The 22,456-nt window shown below is 35.6% G+C and overlaps 1 protein-coding gene across 3 annotated transcripts in view; it reads left to right on the top strand.

Moving 5' to 3' along the window:
* The first annotated feature begins 2,655 nt into the window (after positions 1-2,655).
* Positions 2,656-22,456, top strand: part of LOC131529262 (gamma-aminobutyric acid receptor subunit beta-2) — a 109,900-nt gene continuing 90,099 nt past the window's right edge. For all 3 annotated transcript variants that reach the window (XM_058758891.1, XM_058758888.1, XM_058758889.1), the window contains exons 1-3: positions 2,656-2,794; positions 2,911-3,002; positions 3,556-3,623. In XM_058758891.1, coding sequence (XP_058614874.1) covers positions 2,712-2,794; positions 2,911-3,002; positions 3,556-3,623 — 243 coding nt within the window. In that variant the 5' untranslated portion in view covers positions 2,656-2,711. The remainder of the gene's footprint in view (positions 2,795-2,910; positions 3,003-3,555; positions 3,624-22,456) is intronic.

Consider the following 22,456-nt stretch of genomic DNA (forward strand, 5'->3'; position numbering starts at 1 on the left):
TTGTCATCTGGTCTACTTCGTCCCTACATTTGTCTCCTGCCTGTCTGTATGAGGATTTACCCTCTTGTGGAACATTAAAGACTATTTGCATTCATCTTCTTCGTATGTTCATTCCACCGTAGCTGTGACACATATATTAATGTTTTGTAAGGGAGTACACAGTACAGAACAGAGCCCCAAGACCACATGAGGAGCAGTCTGTTAGACACACACTGAAACTGGACTGGTACATCTGTGCCCCCCATAATTGATGCCATAGGTGGTTGATATACTGCCTAATGTGTTGTCAGGTCCTACCTGTTGTTATCGCAAAATAAGCATTGATCCCGAAGCAAAACTGAGGAGACAGATTGTTAGATAGATAGATAGATATAAATAAATAAATAAATAAATAAATAAATAAATGAACGAACGAACGAACGAACGAACGAACGAACGAACGAATGAATTAATAAATAAATAAATAAATAAATAAATAATAATTATTGACAGAGATAATATCCAGTTTTTGTAAATGGACGCTTTTAGACAAAATCTTTACAAAGTTTGCATATGTGTTTGTTTTTAGTACCATATTTGATAAATCAGGCTTTTATGGCTCATATAGTATGATAAAGGAGAATATGTACCCCAGGAGGTAAAAAAAAAAAAAAAAACATTTCAGTTTTATCCAGAGAACCAAACTGTGCAAAAATTAATTTAATCAATTTGATTTTGTGCAGTTTCCGGTAAATATGTAAATGAATTTACATTGCCAAAAAGTAGCTTGAAATTCTGATAGCTGATAGCAAATGTAAATCAATGAGACCTAACCGTTTTTTTTTTTTTGTTTGTTATACAAATATATACAAATATTATTTGTCACTCTATATCTCCCAGTAAAATTTCTTAGCAAGATTACATTTAAATGTTTATTTTTATTATCAATCTCTGTATTTTTTATTGTGAGGTCAAAACATAGAATGCAATGCAATACAATGCAGTGGTGACTGAAAGAAAAAAAAGTCTTGCGTATAATATATGTGACCCTCAACCACAAAACCATTCATAATGGTGTATTATTTATTCTTTATTTTAATTGAGATGTATACATAAAAAATATATAAGCTGAATAAATAAGCTTCCCATTGATTTTTGTTAGGATAGGGCAATATTTGGAGATACAACTATTTGAAAATCTGGAATCTGAGGATGCAAAAAAACAAAAAAACAAACAAACAAACAAAAAAATGCATATTAGGCATTATTAATGCATATTTACGGTAGGACATTTACAAAAATATCTACATGAAAGATCTTTACTTAATTTCCTAATGTTTTTAGGCATAAAAGAAAAATCAATACTTTTGATCCATACAATGTAATTTTGGCTATTGCTACAAATATGTGACTTATGACTGGTTTTGTGCTCCAAGGTCACATATGATACTCACATTTTAATATGATTGTTCTAGTTGCTTCAGTCCAGCAAGTGTTCATCTGATATATTCCAGCAATATTAAACTTGTTCTTATGTTTACTTATTAAATTCAGTAAATATTTAAAGGCAAAAAGACACGTACCAAAACCTGAAGTGGGGCAATTTTTAGAAATATACTGAATGCCTTTTTACTTACTAAAAGAACATGAACTATAAACCAGAGAGCAAAAAGCATGTAGCAGATTATGTACAAAGTTGATACATTTGGCTTTATAGGGTTAAATACTAAAAATACCAAAAAAAAAAAAAAAAAGTGTAAAAGTTGAAAACCCTTAATGGATTTTGTTCTGAAGGCAACCCTTTTAATATCACTTGGCTTTTCTGATAATTTGTCATCCTCATCCATATGCCACTTAATGTTTGTATTTACTTATTTCCCTTCCTATGAAGCAATGATATAATCATAAAATGATACATAATAATGAAAATGTATAGCAGAATAAATGACACTATTTTGTTAAAAGGGAGGAGAAAACACGTCCCACTGTTATCCTTTTATTTTGTTATTGGGAACTTTTGTTGGTGATAAACAAACCTCATCTTCATGACTGCAGTAATAATTTGTTAATGTGTTTGTTTATTTATGTATTTATTCTCTATATGGCACATAAGCTTGATGAGCTCTTATACTATACAAATCAATATACAGCCTATTTTTTTTTTTCTTCTTTCAACTCGTTCACTTTAATGCAGGGGTTTGCCTCGGATTCCCCTTGTTGTGTTCCGGTGCTGTAATCTAGAGTTTTAGATTCGTATATTGATCCTTTGAAGCATCCCATTTATCATCTACACTTCCCCAAATGATGGACAGAAAAAATGTCAACTATGAAGTCCCGTTTTAAATGCTTTTATGGTTAAGACAAGCCTACCCCTCCACTTTGTGTAAGACAAATACTGTTGTGCCTCACGTCAAATTTCGAGACAGAGATGAAAGAAATACACCGGAACAGCTAATGAAGTGGCTATTAAAAGCCCACTTGACAAGAAAGGGCTGCTTTTTTTTTTTTCCATGATGCACAGAGGCTGCAGTTGTTTCACTGTTCACTTTGGTGTTTTCGTAGTTTTCCCTTTAATATCTCCCTGTCTCTGGTCTGGAAGTGCTCCTCCAGCACCATCAGCACCACAGCGCTCCTGGAGTATGTACGCATGCGCACCACAGTGGAATTACTGCACAGCGCACTCTAAGTTGGATCTTCTCTGTCTTCACGGAAACCAGAAATCATATAAAAGTATGGCGATCTTTAGAATAAGACAAAAGAGCTTCGTGCGCCTCTGGTCGTTTCCCGTGATCGTGGCCGTGGTGTGCGCGCAAAGGTAAGTCTGAACCAAAGCTCTCCTCACTTCATATGGCTGTCTGTACTCCACACACACAACTAAAATGATCTCTAAGCATGCATCTGAATCTAACGGTGCATTTTCCCTCTTTGCAGTGTCAATGATCCAAGCAATATGTCTATCGTAAAAGAAACTGTTGATAGACTATTGAAAGGATATGACATTCGCTTGAGGCCAGATTTTGGAGGTAACGCACGTTTTTAATTAGGTCCATCATGTCAGCCTTTTAACATCACCTCTTAACTTTCATATATTAAAATCATAAGCGCGCTATTATGGAGAGTTTCGCGCTAATACATCCCAATTATCTCAGCTTTGGAGGCTATCGGCACACTTGCTTTCACTTAAAATCTTAAAATAATCGCTTAATCTGCCGTACGCGATGTTTGATTAGAAATGCTTCGCAAAGTTGACGAATTAATTTACACAATTTGGACATCTGCACGTTCTGTCCAATGATAGCTCTATGTGGTGCTTTCTCTTTTGCACTAAATAATCAGTGATAGTGATATCAGTGAACAGTGATGCTCATCATGACGAATCCATAAATTGTTAATTTATCATTCTGGATGATCATAGTTTGTTTAGATATCTTTGGTTTACTTTTCACCTCACCCTGGATGTTATCAGGCTGATGTTGAGTTATTAATGGCTCATGCATGACATGTCCATTCATTTCAGTGTACAAAACAAAATCAATTAGCTGTAACGTCACTGGTATGATTTGGTTTGGTTTTTAGGTCCTCCGGTGGGAGTGGGGATGAATATAGACATAGCCAGCATAGACATGGTCTCTGAAGTGAATATGGTAAGTCTGTCATCATGCTGTCCAGCTGGAGACAAAGTATGTGAGCTCCTTTAACCCCTTTTTTAAATGTATGTTTCATTTGATGAGTTATTGTCTATCCGCTTGTATCAAATTAGTTGAATGAACAGTTTGTCACACATCTGTGGGTGTGCACTTCATATCAGTGGTGCTTGTATGATTTTAAATGTTGCAGTAAGCATACTGTAGTGTTCATCAGAGACAGTGTATAACAAAACTTTTTAGAGCATGCACTACCTTTTATACTCAGCATTCACATATGAACACCAGTAGTGGTCAGGAGGAGCTAATGTGGTTTCTATGACAACATATTTTCTTCTGCTTATGGACTGAATGTTTTTTGCTGGAAATGATAAAATCACAAAACAAGTGCATAACAGGAATTTCTCCATTTTGGATTTTTATACTCTTTCCACCCTTTTGGTTATCTGGTAGGATTTTTTCTTTTTTTTTCTTTTTTTCCCCTTAGATACAAGAGCATCCCCTAGTGATGGTTTTGAAGCACAACATGAAGTTTTGTGTTTGAGGTCTGGTCAAGTGAGGTGATATTCATAACAATAACTGAGAACTGGTAGTGCGTTTGGATACAGCAACACCTGACTGCATTATATTTTGAGTTATTTGTACTCTTAGCTGCATTTTGGGGCTGCTTTTGTTTCTATTGTTCTCAAAATAGCCTAGCGATATTTTCTATGTGTTACATGTATTGATTTTTTTTTTTTTTTTTCACTGCAGACAGAGAATAAAAGGTTTGAGATGTGCATGCATGCAAGTGGCTCATGTACTCGCTTTTAGTCTTTGGAATCCCATCTCACAGTAATTATTAATGATTTAAGCAACAGTACACGCAAACATTAGTACTGTCAAGATGTCTTTAGGACAAAAGAATGATTGCGATTTATGGCGTTTCTGAGTGAGCGCGTTTGTGTTTGTCCGCGAGCTTAAATGATGTCACTATTAGGCCAAGGAAACGCAAATACACAGATCACTGCTCTGAACCCTTTCACATTTTCCTGGCTGGGATCTTGCACGCATTCATCTGGATTAAACATTCTTTTGCACTGGATAAATAGCTGGAGCGAGTGTCCAAATCACCATGAACCTCGATGTCATGCAGCTCCCCGTGGCAATGGGGAATATTTGGTTTTGGCACTTGGAGCAATGCGTCAGCCCATCGTCATAATGGGAGAAGAGGAGTTGGCCAGTCTTTCCTCTCTGAAAAAACAGTAAAAGCTTCAATTCCACACATCTGCCGAGAATGAGAGATAACAATCGTTTGCATTTGTTTTAGAGAATTATGGAATTTTGTAATGAATATAGTTTCCCCTGGTGCCAGTAGTATAGCATCAACTGTTTTTTGACTGTCCTAGGTTAGATCATAAAACAAGACATAAATGTTTATTAAATCTCAGGCTCATTTCCAAATAGAATAGCCAGTGCCACTGTTATAATGTTCTTTCCTGTTCTCCGTGTATCTCCGTTACAGGAGGATATTAGCAATGCGATTCCTTAGAAGAGGCTTTTATATTATACACATATCATTCTTGCTACTCTTTATATCCTTTAAGATGTTATAGTACACTGAAGTGCTGAATATTACTGCATTATTTACACATTCAAGCTAATGCAGTGTCTCAAATGCGCTCCCTGGTTCACTATTCACTAAATGGTGAATGCCCATGTAAATTAGTGAATTCAGACACAGCTATAGAATGCAACGTCATGTACAAGAAGTCAGACTACTAAATGTAATTTGACAGTTCAGACTGAAATGCAATACAAAAAATTGTATTAGCTTTTCCAATTGGATTTTAAACCATATATTTATGGTTTTCTAACAATCAGATGTCATATCACAGCTACATGAACCTGAGAAAAATGAATTGGACATTCATGCATCAGCATGTTTAGATGAATTTTTACTTCTGTTTGAGGATCTAGCATCCTAATCTTTTCCACTCGGGTTTATTCCCTTGTGAATCATTGTGTATGAATGACTCGACTCTCTGAAGTTTGAAGCAGAGTTTTGAAATGTACCCCTTCCCTCTTTGTTAGCAGAGCAAACATTTTCTTGAAATAAAGTTACCCTGTTCCCATAGAGCTCTCAGGACTGGGGCTCCATTGCATTATTAAATTATATATGAACTTATATTAAGGCTTGCTTGGAATTACCCTGCTGGAGCTGCGGCGAAGCAAAAAGGCTCTATGCTTTCAACTTATAGCCCTATATTGCTTCTGACTCATTTAATTCTGTCCACGTACGAACATGGTCACATGTCTCCATCATCAAAAGTCCTCTGCATCGCCCACAGTAGGTGTTAGATGGTATAGTAGGTCTGCCCAGAGAGAGGAGCAAAGGTCAGACATGACCGCAGGGCGATATGACTTGCCGACATAGACTTGCAAAAGCTTCATGACATTAACAACCTGCCATTTTCTTGGGTGCGGTTATAGGGAAGGTCGTGCTCCTCGCAGCGCCTCGGGTGTGCGTGATTCACCGAAGGACAGATGAATGCAAACAAAGGGGTGAAAGTGAAACCAAGTGCTAATGAACGGTCTTGTAGCTTCTAGGCTCAAGTGAAGCCTGATGCTTTTTGATCTTAGGTGCAGACTGATGTTTACAAGTGCAAACCTGTTTTTTTTTTCTTTCTGTCTTCACTGCGGTCTTTGTTTTTACCATGACCTTGACTCATAGGGAAGGAAAAATCACACATTAGATCTTTTTAAAGGGGTCATCGGATGCCCATTTTGCACAAGTTGATATGATTCTTTAAGGTCTTAATTAAAAGCCTATAACATACTTTGGTTAAAATTTCTCAATGTTAGTGTAAAAAGCACCTTTTTTACCCTGTCAAAATCAGCTCTGTTTTCATCAAGCCGTTTTTAGTCATGTTGCTTTAAATGCTAATGAGCTCTGCTGACCTCACCCCTCTCTTCCATGGGGTGATGAGCAGAACTGTTTACTTTAGCCGCAAAACTGGCTAACTAGGACGTTATTAGGAAAAGCGATTTGCAAAGATTCATAAAAAAAACCTTATACTCACTTCTTCTGTAGATGAAGCGGGATCACGAATGATTTGGGCGAACATAGACGCATTTAGGCAGATCGAGAATTGGCTCATTCCCTTCAAAACGAAAGTAATGTTAATCCTCTGCGTCTTCAGCGGCTCAGATGTCGGGAGTAAATGACGACTGCTATATTCATTGTTACATCCAACAACAAAGCACCTCAATCGCCTTATCGGAGACATCTTGTCTTCCCCTGCACCGGAGGACAGCTCTCAGCTCACTCAGGGCGGGTCTAAGGTAAGACGGCCTTGTCAGTCAACTATTGTGGGAGGGGCCTGTACAGAACTACGTCATTCTGACAGGAATCTCAGAACAGCCTGATTTGAGAAAGGGAATTTTAAAATAGGGATTTTAAAAATAAAAAAAAACACTGGGTGGATTTTTATCATTATAGGATGGATGTGTACACACACTTCTAACACACATTTATGTTCAAACAACTTGAAAAGTGAATTTTGCATCCGATGACCCATTTAAATCAATTATTTCAGCAGTGAGTAAACTGTGGCCCCTGCCTCAAAATACATCTCAACAATCTCAAACAGTGGCCTTATTTTCCAAGACCAAAGTCAGTATGAGCTCAAGCATTTCTCATAAGATTTTTCTTATGCCATCCACATTCAGTTTATAGTTCTTGCTGTATGTCAGAGTTTTTCTCATGTGTCAATACAATGCTGAACAACACAAGATCATCCTCTGAACAACAGCGTTTTCCTCTGGAGAGTGTTCTGTTATTTCACCAGTGCTCCTTGTCTACAACTACATGATTCCAAAAACAGAGTTTACTACTGATAGAAGTTAACAGAGAGCGAATGGACACAATCAGTTTGTAAAGTTTCCCAGAGCAAGTTGATTTTAAACACATCAAAATATTCAGGAAACCAAGAGGCTGAGAGCTTAGCGTGAGCGTTGGAGGATTTTGGAATCCGTCCCAATCTTTTTAAGTCCAAAAAAATAAAATAAATAAATAAATAAAAATATGGAAACACATTAATCCTCAGATTTCGAAATTTTCATCTTTTTTTTTTTTTTTTTGTGTAGGGATGCTGATAGTAATGTGCTAGTTTCATGATATAATTTGCCACAAATCCTGTGACATGCCATTTTGGTGACCTCTGGCTGCTCTGATTGAAAACATGAAAATTTGCGAGCGTGAAATGGGTGATGTTTTAGGATGAGTGGCGTATCTGTTGTAGATGAAGCGTGTGCTGGTTTCTGTGTGTTCTGTTGACCCAGCTGGACCATGCTGCTTCAATACATTTGAGATAAGGAGCATGTTTGCCTCTCTAACATGGGACTCCATATGTTTATTTTATGTATTTATTTAATTCGTAGCTATTTACTATAAAACAGATAATAGGAGCTGCATTGTCCTGTGTCATATTGAAAATAAATGATCTGCTCCTTTGAAGCACCGATAGAACAAGCTTCGACCTTTCAGTTCTCTGTCTTTGACCACCTCATGGTCAAGCACTAAATAACTTAAAATTTGGCATTTACAGTAGTTGTGGTCAGTGACTTCTAACATACATGTTACGTTTGTTTTCTGAAACAGAATCCAGTAGCATTTAATGGGCTTGAGTTTGCAAAGCAGCATGGCATTTATTCTTAAAATGTTCTTGATAGGGTTTGTTCTGAACTTCTAACCCTGATTATAAACATCTTTACTTAATTTTATCTGAACAGGCTATATCCACACTTTAAATTATATCATGTAAAATTAAAATGAATAATGATTATTATTTGTAAAAACATTGCATATAACCTAAAAGCCTAAATCATTAACTTGAGTAAAATGTTAACACTATGTTTTCTGCCTAGCAGGCACGAGTGTTTCCAACAAGAAATGAGAATTAAGCGAATGTTACTATGTTTGACAGCTTCAGCTGGTTGCTGCTGCCCTGGCCTGCCCACTCGGGTTATAACATCGCTAGTTATCTAAAAACTGCAGAACACTAATGACTACCAACAAACCCATGTGTATCATTTTTGAAGTTCACATTTAGATGTCCTCCTTTCTTTTTTTTTTTTTGCCTCTAAGCAGTTTTATTGTATCTCAATCTGACTAAAAGTGTATTAGATAGTGCTAAAAGTAATCTATGAGCAGAGAAACTCATATTTCACTAGTGCTAATCTTATTGATAATATGAATAAGAGTGACTATTTAGTTGCACCTGTATACATACTGAATCGGCAATCCTCTATTGAATTCTGTGTATAAAAGAGATTGTAAGATGACAGTATCCATGCTTGGCATTTGTAATTGTGTTAAGCTTTCATGCACATTTTGTTGGTTTCAAATTTAAGAGCGTTTTTGTCTATGGACGTTTCTGTAAACGTGTCAGTTGGCTCAACTATGGCTAAAACAAAGAGGCACATAAGATTATATAAACGCAGTGGAGAATACATAAAACAAGACAAGTACCGTACAAAACAAAGTTACGTTCACTACTGATGGCAGAGTGCATACATTATGATAGCACTTATGGCTTTTGATGCTCTTGATGGTAGATTGAATGCCTGTACTCAAGCAAATCTATGATCCATTTCAGGTGTCATCTAACATCTACTTAGAAACGTAATACCTGATGAAACTGTCTGTTATATTATTTGAGTGAACACTTTTTAAAATACCCAAAGAGGTTTGCTGGCATTGCTTGTAGGTTTCAGGTACCAGTCTTGGCCTCTCAGACGTGTCTTGCAATTATACAACCTTTAGACGGTTATTGATGAATGTACGGCTCTGTGCTGTCAGGTTGGTGTAAGTTCAGCATCAGTTTTAAAGATAAACACCTCTGTTCCAATCAGATAAATGGTCGTTTTTGAAATAATAGGCTTTAAAAAGCAAAAGAGAGCCAAATAGACTTTGTGGACATGTGAACTAGACGTATTGGTTTTTTGCATCCCTGGATTATACAATGGCTTTCATATGGTCACATAATGGCTCCCATCTCTATCCTAATGTATTTTTAATATGAAAAATAAGAGCGGTGCTGGATTGTGTGATGGCTGCTGGTGTTTGTGTTGGTGAGTAGGCGTTACAGAGAGAGAGAAAGGCTGGGGTGGACTGCTGAAGAACAAATCTCAAGAACAGTGGTGAGCAAGGAAATTCAATTCCCAGAGAAAAAGAGAAACCTGAGAAACTTGAGTACTTTTGTATCAGCTATACAGTTCGGTATCTAATGACTCTCTGCTCACAAGACTCCTGTATACTTGTGGAGTAGATTACTGTGACATTGAATGCCATACTTTGATCTGGGCAATCTTATATGGCATTATGGTCTTTCAGTTGGTTGAAAAAAAAAGCATATATCTTACATTTCAGAGTGAGTTTGGTTTGCAACTATCCATCTGCATAAGAAGTTGCAAGAGGAAAAAGGCAGCAACAGATATCATAATACTGACCAAAAGTGCAGCTACATGGGCAACTCCTTGAAGTATTCGACTTCAGAACCTCAGTGCTGTTAATTTAACATCCAATTCATTGGAAATATGTGCCTCTGAAATGCATTTATACGTGCAAATCGCTGTAGTGTCCAGTTGAAATGATCACTAGATGCAGTAAAACTCTGACATCTTTTATTCCTTTTCACACAAAGTATGATTTACAGGGCTAGAGTTTTCATTAAGAAAGCCTAATTTTCACACAGTTCGTAATATCAGTGCTGCAGGAACGTCGCCACCAACAGCTTTGTGTGAGGAACAGACCCACGTTTAAGCCATAATTCACTGAACATCTTCCCAGGTTGTCTATTAAATAATTTTGATTTGACATGACTATATTCATTATACTAATGAGTACAAGGTCTATAAATGCTGTGCTTTTTATTTTTTATTTTTTGAACAGCTGCATTTGCGCTTTGATATCAGTGTTTTATTTCAGCAGCTTTGATCATTAGTTATAACTGCAATAAAGCTTTCCAGCATTTTCTGCGCTGAACCCCTTTCATTATTGCAGCTAATGAAACAACTGCTGGTTTGTTTCGTTTAAGAGGCAATGACAACCTCAGATATGGGAAAGGTAATACATTCCCAAGGAATTGTTAGCTTCACTGGATTAATAAACCATGGACTCAGTCCAGCCATGTTTACGAAACTGTATGTTGGTTATTCTCGTAAAAACTCTCTGTAGAGGTCTTTAAAGTTGTAAAATACTTCTGATGCCAATACAACAATAACCTACTACAGTTGTTGACATTAAAAAAAAAAAACATATACGTTTTCTTTCTCGTATGCATTTAATGAGGAAACAGGTGTTAACAGTGCTAACAGTCATCTTGGCATACTTAGGGTATTAAATTAATACTTCTGTTCACTTAATTATAATATTGAAGATTATTTGCATACTTACATAATATGAAATACTATATGTTTATACTACATATGAAAAGTAATGTTCTATATACAAAAGTACTACATATAAAAGTATAAAAAGTGCACTAATAATACAAACAAAAATAGTTCACCATTCAGACACTGTATTGCATGGTACAGTGGCTAGTATAAAGCACTCACTATTAACTAATTACAACTTTTGCATCCGTAAACTCCTAATTTGCTGCATGCTAATAGGTAGTTGTTCAGTTTAGGTATGGCTTGGATTAAAGGATGTAAAATATGGTCATGCACAATAATACATTAATATGCGCTTTATAAGTACAATACTAATAACCAGCCAATATGCTAGTTATATGCATGCTAATAAGCAACTAGCTAATAGTGAGAAATGATCCCTAAACTAAAGTGTTACTCTAATTTCTTAAAGCTTTTATTTGTTACTAATAACCGTTGTTCTGCATTATTATTAATAGTCACCGTTTTTAACCACTTGTGACCCATGCTGGCAAAATGTTTGGGGAACTGTCTGGGAAAAAGTTTGGATGTGTAACATTATATTAGATATATGCAGTACAGTACAGTAGGTCTTAATATAATATAGACTGTCTGTCTTGCTGCTCTTGATTGAACTGCTTTTGTAGTTTTAATAATTAATTTATTTGTAATGAATACACTAAAGGGATTTTTACATTTGATTATTTGTTTTTTCTTACTTGAATGCTTTTGTTTAAATGTAAAATGAAAAAGGTAATGTCTTATTTTTCGTATATTTGTTCTACTTTTTGTTGTTGTTGTTGTTGTTGTTTTCATCTTATTATTTGCAATAACAAAAATATAATAAAAACATAGCTATACTGCAATTATTAATATGGTAATTTTTATTATTAAGAAAATAACTGGAGGAAAAGATGCAACAGTTGCTAGGTGATTTTGCTTTGGAACCTTCATAAAACTCTTTTTTTTTTTTTCTTCTCAAAATTGACTCTGCTGACTATCGAATTCAAACGGGTGTAGCTCAGTCATTTTTCAATCGATTGCAACAAAATCATACAATTTTGAAGGTCTGACTCTAATCCTGACTCTAAAGACCTGTTCAAGTCATTTCAGTTTGGATGTGATTACGTCATGCTGTCAGAGTGAGTCTGTTGATTATTTTGTAATTAGTCCTTTTTCACCAGGTTGACCCATTCAGGCTAATTTGAAGATATGAGAAAAATGAAAGCCTTCCCCTAGAAACTTTATCCATTGGTGTGGCTGTTGTGTGTCACTTTAGAAAAAAAAAAAAAAAAATAGAACATTGTGCACTATTTCATGTTTTTCATCCAAATATTTGGATGAAGCACTGAAGCCAGTTTCCTTTTCCACCTCATAGTAAACAACCCTGGTAAAACCATAATAACCATTGTTTTTGCAGTAGTGAATATTAGCAATCTGAGCACTTCCTGAAATGTTCTCACTTTGGCTCATCTTAGAGGGTGTTTACTCAGGACACTCTTTTTCTCTATTTTTGTCTGTCTGTCTGCACTGCTTCTATTTTTTTTATTTATTGTTTTTCATATGTAAACTTGTGCTTGACAGACATATTTGATCTGTTTTTCATCATTGCTCAACGTGAGCCACTGTGTCAAAACAGTTAAAAAATGTTACTTGAAAACCCTTAAAACATATTGATACCCCTGTGTTTTGTTCCATTTCTTCATCCTTGTCTTTTTTTTTTTTTTTTGTCTTTTAAGGCGAGAACCTGTCCTGTGTGAATGACTCCTTAGAGGGGTCTGGGTTTGTTTGTAATGCTCATCAGTTCTGAAAAAAAAAAAAAAAAAGAGACCTCTGAGACCTCAAAACAATCTAGTGTAAAACCTTTCCTCAAATTCTCTCTCTCTTTTTTCTTCTTTTCTTTTCTTTTCTTTTCTTTTCTTTTCTTTTCTTTTCTTTTCTTTCTTTCTTTCTTTCTGTCATAATAATAATAATAATAAATTATGTAATGGCAGAATAGCATTATCATTCAACCCCTGATTGAGTGGTAGAATCCCATTATTATTACCATAAGACACAATTAATGTGCCACTGGCATAATCTGGCATACAAAACATCAGAATGCTCTAATTCTAATTTTGTGTTGTATTTACAACAGATCAGCAATATGCAAAATGGGATATAGTGTGGGTGTTATGGGCATTTAAAAAAATTAAAAAATAAATAAAATAAAACAATCATCCTTTACAAGCGAGAATTCATTCGTTCATGTGTGCCAGTACAATATTACAACAACATCATATAGTTTTCCCCTAAGGACTTGATCAATTGTTTTTTTTGTGTTTTTTTCATCGTATACAAGGCCAGAAGTATCGATCACATTCAAAGGCTCTTAATTGCTTTTTAATTCTTATTGTGCACGCACAATTTAACAATGCCATTGTTTGATGGATTAGAGAAAGCTACCAGAAAATCCAACTCATTTAGAAAGAATATATTTATTTTAGCTTCATGGCAAAAATACACTTTAGGGAACGGTTCAAGACTATAATTATCAAATTGGCTCACAATGGTTATATATGTATAAATATTTGGTATCTATTTTGGCATCTATTTCTAGGAGTTCCCTATAAATGCTGCACATAATATGATAAGTGTGTGGTAATTTGTTGGAAGATTTGAGCAGTTACATAAGGTGTGCAAGTTTCATTTGATTACTCATAACATATGAGCTGTCATTGCATTACTTCACAGTCCTGGCAGTGAAATGTCACCTGGTACATGAGTTTATGACTGGGACCGGATCAGACTTCTTGCGCTTATGAGGTTTATGGTTGCTTGGAAACAAGGTTGATAGAAACAAGTGTCAGAGAGATTAAAAATTCTGTCACATCTTCAGTCGCCATCCACTCAGAGCGGAATGATTTGTTAGAGAAGCATTGTTGTAGCATGCTGGGAGATTCTCCCTTAATTAGAAGTACGCTTTTGTCTCTTTTGTGTAAGACAGATACATTAGTGGACCTACATTCTTTGTCTATTCTAACTATTTTGAAAGTGTAACGTGTCAAGCTACACATGATTTGAAGTATTCAAACCACAATCAAGCTTCTATATTGAAAAAGCAGGTAGCTAGCTAGTGATGATTGTTTCTTGAAATGTCGTAATTTTGTCGCACATAATGATGTTGGTTCAGCAATACACAACTGTCGTTAATGACGTAAGGTGTTGAACAACAACATTTACATGCTCGTTCATTTAATATTTTATATGCAGTTTCTCCAAGTAATTTATCTGTGATGCTGCTGTAAATAACATCATCTAAAGTCTACTTTGTTATTTTTGGTCTCCATCAAATCTGCTTTATTTCTAGATGTTTGATTCCATCACAGGTTCCCTGTGCATCAAACTCTGTGTTACCCTAAGGGTAGAAAGCATACGTACTGTACATGCACACTCTTCAAAAACAGTACTTTCATTCTCTTGACACTAAAAGATGTAGAAATTCTACGCATGGAATGAAAGATATAGATTGTACTGCATGTCAGCTTGCTCAAGAGCATGATTTTGTCATTCTAACAAGAAATGATGCTTCAAATCAAACTGTAGTTTCAGCCACGCAGCTTTGCGATGCTGTTTGCAAATGTTGGTTTTGGAAACACTGATTTGTTGAACCAAACTTGTGGTGACAGCGGAGGTGCATCTGCAGATGATTTTAATAAATTCGTAGAAAGACACCCGATGATTGCATGAATCTTTACAATCGTTACATTTTGATAATGACAGAACTTGTGAAGCTGGCTAATGATGTCTCAAACTTCCCAAAAGCTACATATGAAAAACTTTCAGCATTTTATTCTGTAAAATGGCAAAAGACTATGTTGTTGGTACAGTGGAAGAAATAATCACTCCACAAGTGAGACAAAACAGCACAGTGTGAACAGATTATCTGCGAGAAACCCATTTTCAGGCATCAAATAAAAACACATGACGTTATATTTACAGGTACTGTATTTGTAATAATACACATTATCAGTGTTGGGAAAATAAAAAAATAAAAAATAAAAAAAAGAAAGAATTACCAGCTACTAATGACATCTTTAACACTGTAATTAGATTACACTCTCTCTAAAAAGTATTGCATTGCTATCTATATCATTCTATATAAATCCCATATTAACCTCGACCAGTTGAGCAATTCAAGGATAGACATGCAACTGCTCTTCTAATTATTTCAGATCAATAATATAAAATTGCATACATTGTTTTATATAGTATTGCTCTATAGTCTGAACAGTATATAATGCAATTGCATTTTTAATCAATTGTAATTAAATTACAGAACAATTAAGAGTAATCCTTTACTTTACTTTTTCAAGGGAAAGTAATTCAGTTACAGTAATTAATTACTTAGCAATGCATTAGACTCGACACTGCACATTATATATATTGATCACCAACATTAAAGCCACCTGCCTAATATTGTTCAGACTCCTCTCGTACTGCTAGAACAGCTGTGATGCGCCGAGGCTTGGACTCCACAAGACCTCTGAACGTGTTCAGCGGTTTCTGGCACCAAGACATTAGCAGCAGATCTTTTAATTCCTGCAAGCTGCGAGGTCGGGCCTCCATGGGTCAGATTTGTTGGTCCAGCACATCCTCCACACAAATTTGGAGGACAAAGCCAGACCTTGAACTCTTGTCATATTCCTCACACCATGCCGGAACCTTTTTTTGCAGTGTGGCAGGTGCATTATCGTGCTGAAAGAGACAATAAACAGTATCCATCACCCTTAACTTCTCCACTGTATGGAAGAACCCAGACAAACTTCATTACATCTTGAAGAGATAAACATCATATGGGTTTGGTGAAACAACATGAGGGAGTAAATAATGACAGTGTTTTCAGGTGAACTAATAATACACATAAACATTCGGCTGAATGTACTAACATGACCTATTCAGATATATGAAATATGTAGCAGAATTTTGCATATCAAATATTCGACTAACATGAAGTATATGTTTTCCCTCTCCCCATGATTTTTTTTCATCTCTGTGTTTTAGTCAAATGTTTGAATTTAGACAGCCGTTCTCAGAGAACAGAAGTCGGGGGAATGGAGACCCTGTGTTTGCAGACACAGCAGACTGGAGGCGTATGGGACGTTGTCCAGAATTAAATATACTCATCTGCTGGAAGACAGAAGGAATGATCTAATACAGACAGATCTGCTGAAATGTTGCCTCTTTGTTTTTCACTGGTGTCTTATAAAAACTTGTTCGGTCACAAGAAGAAGGCAACATGTAGAATAGTCTCAGATGGGCAACTAGTTTTCAACTGGGGTTCCATTCACACAACACAAACTAACTAGGGACGCATATACCGATACGATACTTTTATTTTTGGTACTTGCCGATACCGAGTTCCGATACTGGTATTTTTTTTTTAAATATTGGGTACAGAAGCCAAAAGAATATGTGTAATGTTAGTTGGTTAACGTCATTTATCAAATAGATATATGCTTCAGTTATTTTCAAACTTAATTATGTAAAAATGTATTTTACAAGTTTTAGTTAGTTTCGCTGTAATTTTTTTTTGCTCTATCGTACCTTATCTTTAATTTAATAGCATTGGAGCTGCTCCACAGCGGCTCAGTACTGTAATCATGCATTTTGCTGTAATAATGCAGGGAACCACTCGTTATAAATCTTTCAGAAATATAAGTAGCATTTTTTTCATCTGAAACATGCTGCGATTTATATTCCAAAGTGATTTATATAATCCAGAAACACTCCTGACATAAGCAAAACGTGCAATGCACACACGTATTTGAGAGGGACAAGTACAGTACAACCTAGTGCATTTACACTGGCTGATAGTTTCACTTTCACCATAAAGCCGTGTATGCTTAAGGTTGAAAGTAAATGTGACCCTCTCTGTGAAATCCAGGCTAAAGTCTCAAAATCTAATTATGAGAAAACACGCATCAAAGTTGGATTTCAACCATTCATTTCACTATAATTTCAATCTTTGACATGGCCTTACTCAGTCAATATTAAAGATATGAAGGTTAAACTTTCACAGAATGTTCTTTACCTTATGGAGGCTGATTTTTTTGTAGAAAACAGTAAATCACAAAAAAAGGTCTTTAGCTGGGTTTTCACAGAGAGGGCCACAAATGTTGTTCATAGTGAATGCCCCTTTAAATGTTGTTTTATATTTACAATTTAGTTATAATCCAAATAATGCATGTGCTAAGTGAGCGAATATCAAAGATCCCACAACAAAAGTGCTCTCTCTTGCTCTCTCTCTCTCTCTCTCTCTCTCACTCACTCACTCACTCACTCACTACCGTTAAGCAACTTGTGCATTGTTTTACTTGTTTTTGGAGATATCCGACCGAACTACAAACTTTCCAGTGATGTCTGTGAGACATCTGTGCCGCCGCGCGCTCAATCCACTCAGTGCACTTTGCTTATCAGCTCGCACACATCAGCTATGCAGGCGTTAATACTGAATGTTTAACATGGTATTAATTGCATACATATACTTCGTAGACATCCTTAATCTCTAATAACTCCATCCTGCTGTCTGTTGTTCTGTTGTCGGTGTTTCTTTGTCTGAATACGGCACTTATCACATGCTGTGTGGTATTGGCATTTGGTATCGGGTCATTTTAACAAGTATGAGTACGAGTACAGGAGCTCAGTATCGGACCCGATACCGATACCCGTATCAACATCAGTATCGGTATTGGCACATCCCTAAAACTAACAAAAGGTACACTATTTGGTCATAAGTCTTGACAATTCATTTTAGTTGTAGATATAATTCTTGTTCATAAAATTAAAGTTAAAATGCATTAACACAATCATATTATGTTCTGCAAAGTGAACTTAAAACCATATTTTACTGCTGTGCAAAAGTTATCCCTGAGATTGCTGTCCTCTGGCCCATCACTGATTTCTTCACCAGTATTTCTTGTCCTGAACTCTGTCCTTCACTCTCTATCTATTTCTTTCCTGTCTTCCTCTGCCTGTTTACCACACCCTGCTGTTTCTCTCATCACTTCCTCTGCTTCTGTCTTCCTCTCTCTCTTCATCATTCCTCCAGTCCCGGTCTCAAGAGCTCTTTGATCAGCAGCATCTGAAAGCACTCATGGATTTTCAGCTGTGAAATTAAGCCGCCTTCCAAACCATGTCCAGGGTTTTTAATTAAAGATTTAAAAAGACAGATTTTTTTTTTTACTCCACGTCATTTGCAGGAATCATTGAAATGGCTGTCACACTTTCAAAAACTTTGACTTCATTTTACAGAGTAGTATCACAAAACAATGTGACAAATAAAAGAGAATCCTTTTCATTATATATTAAAGAACCAAGGTGCAAGGGAAGCGTCATATTGTGTTGTTTATAATGCGTCAAGAATCATCAATACACTGTAATTTAAGTTTGACGGCTGTCAAGCAAGCTTATTATTTGCCTACACTTATTTAAATATTGTGCTATGTCTTTCTTTCTTTTCTTATCAGATTAAATAATTGCATTGTATGAGTTGTCACACTTAAAATCCATTTTAAGATGGTAACTGTGTTTTCTAATATGGTGCATGTTCTTAAAATGTACAGTGCCACTTCTCTAGTACATACAGTCTGGGCATACAGTACTTGTCATTTTCATGATGACTTCTCTCTCTTGGCCTCACGGGACAGTAAATTGCCCATTGGAAACACACTTCAGACTCTCAGCAGAAACAGACCATCCAAGTATTTTGCTTCTACAGTTTGCTTGCTGTATAGTGTGGAGGTAAGCATATTCCAGCTCTAGGTTAGAGTTGAGCAATAGGCCTGTTAAGTTTGGATGTACAAATTGGATAATAATACAAGAATGTCCTTATTATTATTATTTTTTCCCTCCATGTATCCACACACAAATTCAAGGTAATCAACAAGTATGTGATGATTTCAAATCAGTTGATACATAAGCAGTAAGTAAAGTAAAACTATATGGCTGTTGATTTAACATGTTAATTTAATAATTTGTTGTTAAAAATAATGCATTATAAATGTTTAAAGCATTTAACAGACTTGCCCTGTCTCCAGACCTGTGTATATGCCCCTATAGTTCAAGATATTGGGGCAAAAATTAGTTTATTGCATTTTCACAAGCAACACAAGCAACGAGTGAAATATCACACAAGTGTGTGTCCCGAATAGCACGAGTGTAAATGCGATATTGATTTCATACAACAATTCAATAAGTAATATTTTGTTAAATTATTGGCATAATGTTGTTTGTTTTTGCTCAGTTTTGCCAATGCAAACACCTATAAAGCCACAGCAGAACTGTTGTGCATCTCCAAGCAACACACAATTTCTGAATTAATTTTGAACTAAGCGTCTTTGAAAAAATCGGGTGAATTAACGATTCAGTGGCCCATTCATAAATAGAGCCATTTACTGTACTTCATTCCTGAATGAATCAGAAGTTTGAACAAATTGAATGAATGAATTAATGACTCAGTGACTTACTCATTAAGACATGCACCGCCACCTACTAGCGGTTTTAGTTTCTTATTTAGAGTATCATTTCATTAAAAATGCTGTGATGCTTTTCTAATTTAACACAATAATGGCTTTAAATGATCTATTTGAGGGTCATTGAGGGTTAATTATCGATTAATTAACTGGTACATCATGTTATTAAATTATTTATAATCGTTTGACAACCTTAGTAAAAACTTATAAACATTTGTGAACACGTATGTGTATTTGTGAGTAACGGATTTGTGAATTGCATTTTGTAAATGTGATTTTGGTTACACATTTTGTTACAATTTCATAAATCAAAGTTACAATATTGCTTGGCAGCCACAACAACACTGTCTGCAACAGTGTATCCAATATACTTTTCTTCTTGGTGTTGAATTTTTTATATAGCCTGAGAGAAGGTGTAGCAGAATCATTTTCTGTCACATCATTTCTACCGTCATACTGCCTAGCTCTAGGATGCAGATTGTATTCAGGGCATGTTAGACTGCTCCATTAAAGAGCATATTAGTATTCAGCCACATGTGGAGAGAGTAGGTTTGATTTTGCTTTTGGAATGCAAGGTGGTGCTATGAATACCCAAAGTCGAGGGTCTTGCTGGGAAAGCGAGTTTCATCCCTTTGGGACATTGGTAATAAGCACATGCTGAATCATAGTGTCTTAGCTTTTGCACATGTGCTACCAACTGGAGGCAGATGCCTCAGTCACTTAATGACAAAACACTAACACCCTAACAAGAGTTTATGAGGCCTTATTACCAAATGATTCAGCCGCTGCTTGTCAGTCAATTAGCTCTAAGCGCTTCCACCATCCAGGCGGAGGGGTGCAGAAATAAGCTCCAGAAACGGCGTGTCATTTGGCAGTGTGCTGCTTGCGTTTTGCTGACAGTGAAAGATGAGTACAACGTGCAGCCATCAGCAGCTCATAGGCTTGTTTGTTTGTCACGGGGGCAACTGCCGGGATTGACAGCATATTGTGGCGTGCTGCTCGTTATGCTATGCTAATCTCCCACCTGTCTGCTGGATTGCATGCGCTAATGGCACAATGTGTTGTAGCATCAGAGCTGGGTGGATTACTTACAAACTGCAGTCCGTTACTGATTACAGATTGCATGATGAAAACTGTAGTGAGTAACATAATCTAAGTTACACATTTTAGGTAATGTAATCCGGCTACCTTTTAGATTACTTTTTTTTAAACTTTAAACCATTACAGTTTTTTGTTGCAACTGCTTATACACAAAACCTTTACTTGTCACACAATTTGTGAAAGCTGACACTCAAACAGCAGAAGCACACACCGAATCTTCAAAACCATACGCTAATTCTCGGCTTTTGACTCAGTTGTCAATTTCATAAAACACTTTTTGCAAAACACAACACACAATTCTCTATGTAACACACAAAAATCTAACAATAATTCATATTACGGCAAAGGTGTTTGCAGATGTTTGCTTTTGAGATGTGTTTGTGATATTTTGAACGCAGTGCTTCATTTTGCAAGAGACGTGAGGCATTTTGCATTTTGTGTGTGCAATTCTTGGATTTGTGTGTAAAGTTTTTTTTTTTTTTTTTTTTAAGAGGCAAAGTTTTGAAAATGTGTGTAAGCAGTTGAAAAAAAAACAACCTGTAATAAATTGATTATGAAGTATATCATTTTGAATATTTAATCAAAGGATGACATGCATCTACAAAAGTCTGGTCTTAGCTCTGAATATGTACTAATTTTACGTAAATTTTGTTTCTGCCACACACACGTTCACTTAATTTTGTGTAGACACTCAAACATATAACATATCTAAAATGTAAATCATTTGCCTATGAACAACTTTACAAAGTATGAATGTTTGCTAATCCTTGTTTAATCTATGAACATTTAATTAGTGGAGTTGATTGATTCCATTGTATTTATGATCAAGGAAATGGTTTTCAGTTGCATTTAACACAGTTGGCTCATTTACTTAATTTGAAATTTTATCATTTTGTTCTGTTATGTGTGTTTTCTGGTGCCAACTCATTTATTACAAGAAGATTTAGCAATTAACAACTTTAATTCTACTCTGTACCTCACACAAATCTATTGTATACAGCCAGAGAGTAGTTCGAATGAGGCACAGGATGTCCATTCCTTAGAGCAAGCTATTAGTTATCCTTGTGTGTACAATCTATTCTGTTGTAATGATGTCTGACATTAAAAAAATGTTGTTGTTTGTCTTCAAATATAATCTTTAAAAGCCCGATAAAAGAAAACAATATATGCTAAGGATGAAGACAAATTAGGTGCATAGTCTTCACTCAGAAAATTGGTCTACTCATATAGGCAGAATATTTTATTTGTATAAATGTAAAAAATAAATCAACCTTGTATAAATCAAGTGTTAGTCTGACTTCACATTTTCCACTTTGAAGTAGAAAATGTTGAGTGTAATATAAACATCTCCAGATGCTTTGATGATCTCATAGATAACTCATATATCCTATGCAAACATAATTAATTAATTATGGTAATTATCAAATACTTGCAGTCATAATAAGCCAGTTTCTTGCATATGTATTACCATGGATATAAGCTACAACTAGAGACATTTTTTCAACCCTGGAAAATTCATGGTCTGGATTTATTTTTCCTTGCCAGGATTAAAGTTATATTAGATAAAATAAAATAAAATGAAACGATAAACTGCCAGGGCATCTCTTTTTTTTTCCCACAGGATTTTTAAATGATCATCTGATGCAATGGAGAAAGATGTTTAGAGAATGATGCTTGGCTAGCTTGTAGCTTAATAGGCTCATTTCACTGCTGATATTTTTAGTAATGAATGTGATAAAATGGTAATGACACCAACAATTCAGAACAGCCTTTTGCTTACTGCAAGCAGTGCATCTTAAT

Source organism: Onychostoma macrolepis, chromosome 21 (assembly GCF_012432095.1).
Source record: "Onychostoma macrolepis isolate SWU-2019 chromosome 21, ASM1243209v1, whole genome shotgun sequence".
In the NCBI taxonomy this organism is placed as follows: domain Eukaryota; kingdom Metazoa; phylum Chordata; class Actinopteri; order Cypriniformes; family Cyprinidae; genus Onychostoma; species Onychostoma macrolepis.